At 52.8% G+C, this 11165-nt stretch overlaps 1 protein-coding gene across 1 annotated transcript; it reads right to left on the bottom strand.

Annotated features, from left to right (window-relative positions):
• Positions 1-9998: 9998 nt before the first annotated feature.
• On the bottom strand, positions 9999-10370 carry LOC308046373 (transmembrane protein 100-like; the record flags this gene model as incomplete). Its single annotated transcript, XM_080354137.1, has 1 exon — positions 9999-10370. One exon carries the CDS (start codon positions 10368-10370, stop codon positions 9999-10001), a length of 372 nt encoding a protein of 123 aa, XP_080210263.1.
• Positions 10371-11165: the final 795 nt, after the last annotated feature.

Below are 11165 nucleotides of genomic sequence, written 5' to 3'. Positions count from 1 at the left end.
CCCACAGTTCAGAAAACTTTGAACACCAAACTCAAGACACCAATTTTCGTGCTTAATTTCTAGTTCCGGAAATGCCTACATTCAGAAAAGCCAGAGCAAGATCAGTAAAGGCAATGTAGTCAGGGGCCATTTGGTTATTTTTACTACAGATTGGTCAAGTGACTTAAAAACCCTCCCATGTGAGCAGTGACCAAAGTGACAGTGTTTTCCCTGCAGGTCCCCTTGGGTTTGGCCACAAGCGTATGGCAGCCCTCGTTTCGTGCATCCCGCCTGCAGAAGGAGAAGACTCTTCAGAGTGACTGTGTGGGTTGTTTTCCCCTGGTCTCTGCTTCCACCGTGGCCTCACCATGACATAAATATGCAACTATCAAAATCCAAAAGACAGACAAATGCAATGATGATGATTTAGGAATGTCAGCTGGGTCCTCTTAGGTTAATGCCATGAATGCTTCATTCCTCTTCTGTGGTTGCTGTATCTCAGTGGGACCACATGTGCCATGATGCACCTGAGCTTGTGCCCAGGAGAGGACAGACACACAGACGGCGATGATGTAATGTGCTACGGCTGTGGAATTTCCAACTATTTGTGTTTGTTCACCTACTATAACCCCAACGTCTTTAGTCAAACTGAAAATCTCAAGGTAAAGATTTGATAAGCTGGAGTGGTTTTTTATGCTGAAGGATCAACACCCTGGGTGAAGAAGCTCAGACTTTGCAAGATTCCTTGTCCCTTTTATGCCAGCAGGATCCCTGCTCCTAGGTGGAGTTGGCTGTGAACTAACCCAGTTCAGGCTTGATTCAGGGAATGCCTTAAGAAAGTGTCAAACTCCCAGCAGCTTCAGATCCATTCTTAGTTCTGGCAAAACATTTCAGCATATGGTCTTGAACATATGCTTAAAATAAATCCCATGGCAGTGCTTTACAAGCTGGGTCACTAACATGAGCTACTGCCTACAACCTGGAAGTTATGCAAATTCAGCCTTTATTGGGCACTTCTTAAAGTCCCACAGAAATAGATATTGCAAACAAAAGCTAATCAAGAGCAAAACCAGGCAGCAAAAAATGACCCACAGGGTATGAGCCAAAGCCACGGTACTGTTAACTGAGATGAGTTTTGCTGGGCTCTGGTGTGGTTTATGCTTTTCTTCCTTTAAAGTGCCTGCTGAGTGCCTTGTGAAGAGTAATTGTAGCAGCTCTGCATAATGAAAAACCAGAGCAAACATCTCAATCAACGAGTGGCCCGTGAGAAAACTAATTGCTGAGTTGGCCCCGCAGATTTCTGCGAGGCAGTTCTTCAAGAAAACACCCTCAGGACAGAGGACTTGGAGAAAAACAGTGATTTTGCTGTGAACAGAACAAGGAAATAATAAAGGCCTGAAAATGTTGTTGCAGAGAGACCCAGTGCAAAAAGGCACAGTGGTTTTGGTTCGCAGGGGTGCTGGGTGAGGATGGCCAGGCTCCACGGGCTGGACCACAGAGCATCGCTGGAGGGCGGCTGGGAGAGCATCCACCAAGAGATGCCTTTAAAAGCCTCTATGACACCTCAACAGAAAAAGACAAACTCACGCACAGGTGTCACATTATTTTTGAGTTTCTAAGTAGAACACTACAAAATGGAGACCTAAAAAAAAAAAAAGGTATAATGTACTCTTAAAGTACTTTCAAAGGAGTAGTTTAAATAAGTCCTGTTAAAGAAGTATTTTAAAAGAAGTGTCACTGCCATGATCTTGTTCAGTTAGGGGAAATTTGCTCAGTGGGAAATGCTAGTGAGAGCTCTACAGCCCTGCCAGCGTTAGCAAATGTCACTTCAGTTTAAACAAAACCTCACTGCCTCTTTTTTTTTATTTTCAGTTATCACTATTTTTCCTGACTCTGGTTATTATCTCCTCTCAGAAGCCTTAAAACAAACTGTGTTTTCCACCAGCTGCTGTGCTGCCTCCTGCTAGAGCAGCTTTTGCTGTCCTTTCTCCTGCTGCTCTCCTGGAGCACCACACTTGTTCCTTTACAGTCCTGCTGAGTGGAATCTTTTTCAGAGGGATGCCCACAGCAGCAAACCCTAGAAGAATGATTAGTTGCTAACAGGTACCACAACGTTTCCCAAAACACCCTCCTTGCCTACATACCCCACCATTTTAACTATCTCCAAGCTGGCTACCGTTAAATAGCTGGGGGTTGGCTGGATTTTTAACATACTTCAGAGTGTGCTTGATACTGTGCTATGATTTGGTGGAGACAGGTCACAACTTTGACCTAATGTACTAATGCTTTTAGGTATGGAAGTGAGTTTTCACTCCGTACTTGTAGCTTTGAGTGCAGGAAGAGCTCTCCATAAGTGCAATGGGGTGGAGAGGCACCGCGGCGGCCCGCCCCTCTAATGGAAACTGATTTTAGTCCAGCTGAAAGCTATAACAATGTAATGGTCTCTGGCATTTTACCTTGATAATGTCATGGTATTTATAGTCTTTTTAATATCTTTCATGATATAATGCTGTTTTGTACCTGGTTTTCACAAGATCTATGAGAATTATAAACTTCTATCAATTTCTTCTACCTTCACAGGCTGCATATGCACAGATTCAGGAAAGATGTGTTTTGCATCTCACCAGGCGGGAAGCCCAGCCCAGGGCGTCATTGTGATCACAAAGAAAAGCAGGTGGGGAACTCATCAATTTCTTCTCCTGCTGCCTCTCAGCTGTCCCGTATTGGAGCATCTTCTTCCTCCCACTGTGGACAAGTGCAATTGTGGAGGCTTCCTCCTCAGCGCTGCCCACTGGGCACCAGCATCTGTTCATTTTGAGTAAAAAGACAGCAGAATTGTGTCTTAAAATTAAAAGTCAGTATCCCATGGGTGGTTTAGCTGCATTCTGGATATCTGAAGAAGAGTGTTTTCCAGTCTTGGTGGCTGGATCTGTGCATAGCACATTCTGTATGTATCTGTTAGATGGGTTTTAATGTAATCGCTGATGGTCGGGATTAGCAGCCATGGGCAGCTAGTCCGTGGTCTCAAAGGGCTGTCAGGGCAAGGCGGGTGACTGATACACAGCCGGCAAAACGAGAAGAAAAAAAGAACCTGGGCAGAAAGGTCATGGGAAAGTTTATAAAGGGCGATGAAGCCCATGGGTCTCATTCTTGGAATGAAAATAGGGGGTTTTATAATGGGTAGAGTGCTCCATGGGGAGCTGTATCTTACCTGTGGGCTGTGCTCCCTTCACAGCCGTGGGTCTGGCTGTGCTCGGGGGGGCTTCGCAGCGCTCCCCCCTCGCAGCAGTGGGGTCCCAGCCCAGCGGAAGGAGCCACCTGTCCCCAGTCAGGTTCTGCTGTGGCGCGGGCACCCCAACCACTACGGCCATCTGCTCCTGCCGCGCCGGCGCCGCGCTGCCTGTGGGACAGGGTGGAGGGACAGTACAGGGGCGGCTGCCCTCTCCTCGCTCTGCACTGCAGGAAGGGAAGGTTCGCTCTGTCTCCTGCAACCCGATGGGCTCTGGGTGGGCAGCATGATGCAATGCTGCCAGGTGAGCCCCTTGCAGCTGCCGAGCTCTCTGCCCATCCTCTCTGCCTGATGCCATCCCCGGCTCAGGCTGCCAGTGCACCCCAGGCAATGCAGTACAGGTCCAAATACATTCACACCCATCACCGGCACAGACGGGCACCATGTGTCTGGGCTGAACTTGGCCTCTAATCCTGTACAGGCACCGGCTGCTCAAATCACAGAAGAGCTGAGCTCAAGTCTCAGCTCTGGCAAATACCCTATGGAAAATGTGCCTAAGTCACTGGGTTTCTGTGCTTCAGTTCCCTTCTGCTGGGGAGGAAAATACCCCCCTGTTTCCTTCACAGTATGAGCATCTTCAGGCAGGTTTGCAAAGAGGGTGTTTGACCCTGAATGAGTCTCAGGGCATCACTACAATAACCTTGCTGCTAGTGAAGACATTTGTAATGGATTTTCCTCAGCCTTGTGGTAAAACCCGCATTGTTTTTAAAACCCTGGCTTGGGGCACCTGGCATCCAGTGTCACCAGAGGTTTGCTCCCTGGAGCTGACAGAACATGCCACACACTGTCATGATGCTTTGCAAGGAGGCTGAGTCGTTCATTTAAGATGTGTTCTGATGTCACGGTGACAAACAAGGTTAATAAACTCCAGGCTGATACAGAAGATACTTTTGAGCTGCACAATGACCTTTTCCAGGTCCCCAGAGCTGTATCTGGACTCAGCTGGCACAGGGTGACACAGGGAGAAAGCTGCCTTCCCCCAGCATCGTCCCAGGGAGGGATTTGTACTTGTTGGAAAACCAGCGGTAACACTGGGGAGCCCAGGGATCATTCTGAGTCACAACAATTTGAACCTGAACCAGGGCAGTGGTGGGACGTGGCCCATGTGCTGGGGCAGGGCGATACCCAAAGCGTGTAGAGAAGCTCCATTTGGCAGTGGGGGGACCGCAAATTTAAGATAGGGACATATTTGAGTCATGGCACTGAGACTCACACAGGGTTCCAGGAGAACTGGCTGGAACATTCGTGCAGCATGGAAACAGGGCTGCTGTGCAACAATATTTCTGTGACAGTACGTCCTCCAAGCACAGAGACTTCAGCAGAAACTGCATTTATTTGGGAAAAAAAACCCTCCTATAAGAGCAGTTGTCCATTTGGGGCTTCCTAAGTCAATGTTAGAGCAATTCCCCCGTGGAGGGAGTGCTGGGCTAGATGGTCTGTTGGTAAATTCATGTTTCCAAAAGTCTGCTCCAAATGTTAACTCGGTGCCTGGTGCTCAGCCCCTTGTACTTGCCCTGGGAAGCAGGACAGAGCTTCCCACATGCAGCTAAGGAAAAAAAAGCTGTTGAAATTTCCATTTGTGTCCTTTCAAAAAACAAAACAAAACAAAAAAACCAAACCCACAAACCAAAAAAACCCCAAAATGTAACGGGAGTAAATAAATTAGTTTATTAGCCATGGATTCAGCCCAACTGTCTAGGAGTTACTGATTATTTTGCTGGCAGCTTTGAACCAGAGCCAAGTCGCCGAGCTTTTCATTCTGCACCTTCCTGTGCACATGGACTTGTTTTTAAAGCGCAGGGAATGATGCTGGCCACCGTTTTGCTGCAGTGTTTTTCGATAGGGATGAATATCTCAGGCTGTACATGCTTCTCTGCTCCTTGCTGGGATAATGAGACCCTCGTTAGCGTGTCAGGCCAGGCTGACATGCAGCACTGCACCTTGCCAGCACCTCTGTTTCTGGCTGGGACAGCAGCTTCACTTCTCGTACCCAGTAATTTCCAGGCCCAGCTGACACCTGGAGAAGCAGCAAAAATAAGTGTATTTTTAAAGCCGTGCGTGTTTGTTTAGGAAGCTGGAGTGTGTGCTTTTCTTAGGGTGCCCAGGTGCAGCACAGACAGGCAGCCGCGCACGGGCTCACCTCTTCCTCCAGCCACAGCTGCTCCCCGGCACCTTGGCTCACTGGGAGAGCCGGCAGCACCGCTGGGAGCGAGGACACAGCACAATCCCGGCCAGTGGTATGTGTGTGGACCTCTGATGCACCCCAGCCCTAAATCTCATCCCTTTGCCTGGGAGCCAGCTGTCCAGGTCCTTCCCTGCCGCACCAGCCGTGCTGATGGGAGAGCAGAGCGGGCAGAGCTGCAGGTCCCACTCCCCATGGGGAAGGTGAATGGGGATTATCTCTGCACTCACCCCGATACCCAAATGTCCCGTGAGGGCAGAGGATGTTCCCATTGCAGGGAATCTGTGGGCAGCTGGCCTCTGTGTTAGACCCAGCTCTACCACCAGCCACAGGGAGACATTGTGGCTTTGTCCCACCATCAGACATGCTGGGGTCCTGTGGCAGATGGGGAAAATGGTCCCTCTCTGGCTCTCACTCTGTCACCATGCCTCTGAAGGGCTCAGGTCTTCAGTCTCCACAAAATGCAGTGGGAAATAGCAGTTCCCGCTGTCCCACTGGGTTACCCTGGGGATACTTGAGCTTGGAGCCTGGTCTAGCCCAGGGAGCTCCACCTCCAGATTGTGCAGTTAAACCCGGGCAGCATGAGCGGGCCCACATGCCAGCTGAGACAAGAAGCTAATGGCAGGTTTATTTTAAGGATGCATATTTTTGTTTTTAAACTTTCCCTTTGTAACTGTTCCAAATCTGGTAGCAAAGATTTTTAACCCTTCACTTTGATGGAATAAACCCCACACTTTTCCTTTTAAGCCTATTTAGTGATCAAAGTAGGTTTGGGTGAATCTGGCAGAAACAGGGCACATTGCTGTCACAAAAGCTGAATACATTAATGAGGATGAATTGTTGTGGAGAAAGCCTTGGGGAGGCTGTCACTGGGAGGCAAGTTAAAGGTCTTTAGAATAAGGGAACATTCCCATCACGCTGGAAGAGCAGCCTTTGATGGGGTGTGTTGGTGCAATGCAAGGGGGAGGTTATATTGAGGCATGACTTTGGGAAGCAGGCACCTCACTGCAGCCTTTGAACCATCTTTCCTCCCCAAATAATGCCTGTCGGGGGGTCAGCCGTCTCTGGCAGGGTTCAAGTCTGCAGCAAGCAGTGCTGCATGGGGGTGGCATGGCCGGGCCAGGCTCCCCATACTGTGCCTGTAGGGGGAGGAAGCAAAGCAGACAAAGGCTGGTGTTTGAGTGAGCTTTACAGTTTTATTAATTTTTGGTTCTGTTCTCCTAGAAAAGGTGAAGTTGTCTCTTAGCCCCAGATCATGATCAGACAGCTGCAGCGCTGCCTTCCCAGGACTCTTCCCTGCTCCCGGGGAATGTATGGATCTGTCTGGTCGTGCTGTAGCTGTAGCTCCTGCACTGACACCTCAGCGCTGGCTTCAGGCAACGAGGCACCCAAGTGAGCCACTGTCCTGCCAACAGCGCTCAGGGGGGACACCCAGCCTTTCGCTCTGCTGTCAGCACCCAGACCTGAGGCACCCAGCATGGCAGGGACTGCCAGGCATTGCACCCCATGAAACAGAATTCACGGCATGTCGTATGATGCCTGAGTGGGATGCCCGGGTGGGATGTATGGGTGGGATGTACAGGTGGGATATATGGGTCAGGATGTATGGGTGTGATGCCCAGGTGAGATGCTCTCCGGAGCCTCTCCAGCTTGCACAGTGAAGGGAACCGCTATGGCTGGGAAGCTCCCACACATCTGCAATGCTACCAGTGGGGACTTGAGGACAAGGGTGAGATGGTGGTGTTGTCTGCCAGCAAACAGAGAGCCACCGGCTCCATACTGCACACTACCTGAGGAAGAGCAACACAGGGTACTGCCAACTGGGTGGCTAACTTCAGATCTCTGGGTGCTCTGTGAGTGAGGACTGACCATGTGGGTCTTTATCTTATTTCGTCCAGTTTCTTTGCTGAACAGGGCGTAACTTTCCTGGCCATATATTCCTGCAGCCAAAAAAAAAATCACTCGGTGCTTTTTAAGGAGGTGAATTTCTCTAGGATTTGCCCTTCAGCTGGCACATGCAGCGACCACAGTGCCACACGGGAACTTGCCAGAGTCTGTCCACGTAAATAAAACCCCTGCAGACAACAGGAGGAATTTGTGTGTGCATCTTACTACAGAAACCAAATCCAGTAAAGCTTTTAACAGAAACAAAAGAAAATATCAATCTGCACAGGTCTTTTTAGCTCAGGGCTGGGCAGGGTTGGCACTCCAGCTCATCCAGGCTCTCTCTGCAATGGGCTTCACCTGGCCGGGTAAGTGCTGCCTGCTGAGAGTCACGCCGAGGAAGTTCTTTGGGAGCAGGGGGAGAGATGCAATTTGTGTCTGGGGAACTGGATTTCAATATCAAAAAAGGGTGCAATGTTACACAGCCCAGCGCCAAAAATTTGGGGCTGGTTGGCAAGGCCTTCCTCAGGTGCACCCAGACAACCTGTCCCTGCGTTCTATTCAGACAGAATTTGCTTTGGAGCACAGGGGAAAAAGGGCCGAGCGCTTGTAAAGCATGATAAATTTTGGGAGGATTAGGAATGGGGTTGGTGGCCCAGCCAGCAGCTTCAGGTGGGGACGATGAGCAAGGTGAGAGCAGAGGGATTTGCAGGCAGCGACAAACCCATTTGCTGAAATACTATAGCAAGAAGAAGGAAATTTTTAAAAAATGTGTACTACTACTAATAATAAAACTGAGCCGGCACCTCAAACTCTCAATACATGCTTTGCTGAGCACCTCCAACAACACACACCACTGAGCCCCCGTGGTTCGAAACCACCAGTTCGCTTACCCTGAGATAGGCTGGAGTCATGAACTTCAGATACACAGACACCCCGAGGCAACGATCAGGCTCATGAAGAACAGCTCAGGCTTGTCACCTGCTAAACACATCACCCGCTGCAGCGCCGGGCTGGCCTCTGCAACACTGCCCCATCTCCCGATTGCTGGTGGAGGGACAGCTTTGGTCAGAGCTGGAGCTCAAAGTGTCTCCAAACCTCCCAGACTCCATGGGTTTGCAGGACTGGGACTCCCAAGTCCCAGTATCCACGTACCCTGGGCACAGTGGCGCCAGGTCACACACACTGTGGCAAGCAGCAGCTCCTGGGGCTTTCTCCTGGCTGCAGAGCATGATTTAATTATGGGGGCAGAGCTACTGGGAGGGAGGGTGCCACATGGCACCGCGCACTCAGGAGGGTGCTGGAGCCCCAGGTGCACGCACCATTGGCACGAGCTCAGCTTTGGTCCCAAGTGACCCCGCTGGCAGTTTCTGGCCTTACCTGTTCCCTTCTGCCGTGAGTGTGAAGCCTCCAGCTGCCGAGCTCTTGGCATGGCCACCCGCTGCGCAGGAGCCCCAGGGAGGGCTGGTTTTGGGAGGTCCCTCTGTGCGCAGGGCTGGCTGGGGCAGGAGAGCAGCCAGGTTCTGCTGCAGCCAGCACAGAGCAGAGGTGCTGCCCCAAGCGCCTCCGGAGAGGGACCCTGTGCCCTCGCCTCACACTTACACTTTAGGGTAAAGAGCTCAAAGCTAAATTCAAAGAATGGGAGCAGACACTTTGTTTCCAAAAAAGTGGTAAAAATGTATTTGCTCCATTTTAGTGCAACTCCAGCTCCTTCTCCAGCAACAGAATTGCATTCAGACTCACAGCTGGGGGATGTCACTGTGAGCTCACAGCACAAGCCTCTTGTCCCTGGGCATCCCAGGCAGGCAGAGCCCCCTGCAGAGGGGACCTGCCCCCCAAAAGCCATCAGGCTGCTCACCTGCGCAGTGGTAGAAGCAGCCCGCTTTCCTCCTCCACTTGCCACACCACAAATGCCAAACACCCAGCCACCGCTGCCCACGGGGGCCACCCAGCCCCTCCGCTCCCCACGTCCCCCAGCCGCTGCCGAGGTTTACTGTCCCTCTCCCGTGCTCAGCTCCCAGCCTCCCCCTGTCACCCGTGCTGTCCCCGGGGGCTCACTTGCCGGTATTTGCTGCCTCCAGCCAGCCCTCCTCTGCCCTCACCCCCAGGCCAAGCCTGCCCCATGCTTCTCCAGGTGCTCCCTGCACCCAGTGAGTTTCTTCCGCAACTCCTTTTGTCCTGAGCCGTAAGGGGCTTCACAACAGGGAAACAACACAAGAGGACAGAAGTGACACTGGTTTCTTCTGACGCTGAGCGGGGGTTGCTGAGCTGCCTCGGCATCCCCCAGCACAGAGCAGTGCCGCGGGCTCCGCGCTGCCGGCTGCGGGGCGGCGCACAGCAGGGACGGGCAGCGGGGCCATGCGCGGGTGACACGCTCCTCCGGCCACTCTTCAGGGTCTTTCCATGTCAGTCCCGGGCAGGTGGGGGCCTCCCGTGTGGCCGGGGGCTGCTCCCACCCCATGACGGGAGCAGGGATGGCCGTGCGCTGGCAGCGGCGTGGCTTGGCGGGGTGGAGAATGACGGCAAGCTGACCTCAGGCAGGGCCCAGACCTCCTCGGGTGCGACAAAGCCGGTGCTGTCACCCCTCTACCGTGGGGTGCCGGGCGCAGGGGGGGTGTAAGCAGGGGGCTCCGGGTGGAGCTGAGCCTCTGCCCCCAGCCCAGGTCATAGGGCTCCCTGCTCTAAGGGGACGGGCTCCTGGTGCTGCCTCTTGCGCTGCCTCTCCCGCTTGGCCCGCCAGCACACGTAGGCGGTCACCAGCAGGCCCACCCCGAAGATCAAGGTGGCCACCGAGACCACCTTAGCGATGTCCATTTGTGGGCCATTGATGGTGAAGGTGATGCACGTTGCCGCCACACCGATGACCACAGAGACAATGCCAAAGGGGAAGATGCAGCGGTACCAGGATTTCTCTGTCCCGCCTGTGGCCAGGGCCAGCTTGTTAAGCGTAGCAGTGGAGTCGGTGGCCGTGGCCAGCGGCAGCCCTGGTTTTCCTCCCTGCAGGCAAGTGAGTGAGTTGGACTTGCAGCCCATCATGTTGACAAGAAAGCCCAGGAACAACCAGCGCGAAGTGTGGGTGGGCTGGACGCAGGTCACTGTCCCACCACGAGCCGCTGCTGTGCCAGTGACGGGGTGAAGAGGACAGATCCTACATGGTCGGCTGTGTCCGGCGGCTCAGGGTGCCTCAGTGCAGACGGGCTGGGATCTCGGCTGCCGCTGCCCTCACTCCCGGCTTTGGCTCCCAGCTCTTTTGCTGCCAGACGAGCAAGGATCGGAGCGAGGATTGGCAGTGGCAGCAGTGATCTCATGCCGGTGGGAGGACCAGCCCGGCCTCACTGCTTGTTAACCGTTTCGGGCTCTGAGCAGGCAGCTGCCTGCAGCCCAGCTGGGATCACTCTTGCGATATGTTTTTGCAGTTTGCATCTGTTTTCACCAGCTAGGTCCCTGGCCAGGCAGCGCTGGGGCAGAATAACCAGCCCAGCTGCCCACAGCCCCCAGCTTCCTCCGGGTCACATTGCTGCAAATACCACTTCAGGCAGCCCCACGGGCAGTGAAACCCCAACAGAATGAGCAGCAGGACTTCCAGCCACCCCACAGAGCCCCTTCACCTCCTCCTCACCCAGCACCAATGCCATCGTCTCCTTCAAAGCTGCTCTTTCTCCCTGTGTCACCCTCTGCCAGCTTTGTCCCCGGCACAGGGCTTGGGGACCCTCACTGGGAGGAGGAGGAGGAAGGGATGGAGACACAAACAGCCTGGATAGGGTAAGCACAAAAGCCTCCTATCCAGCTCTGACCACCAGCAGAAACTTATTGTTGTGGGCAAAACCTTTT

This window comes from Nesoenas mayeri, assembly GCF_963082525.1.
Source record: "Nesoenas mayeri genome assembly, chromosome: 15".
NCBI lineage: Eukaryota > Metazoa > Chordata > Aves > Columbiformes > Columbidae > Nesoenas > Nesoenas mayeri.
The sequence above is the reverse complement of the archived record's forward strand: the minus strand, read 5'-3'. Positions and strand labels throughout refer to the sequence as shown.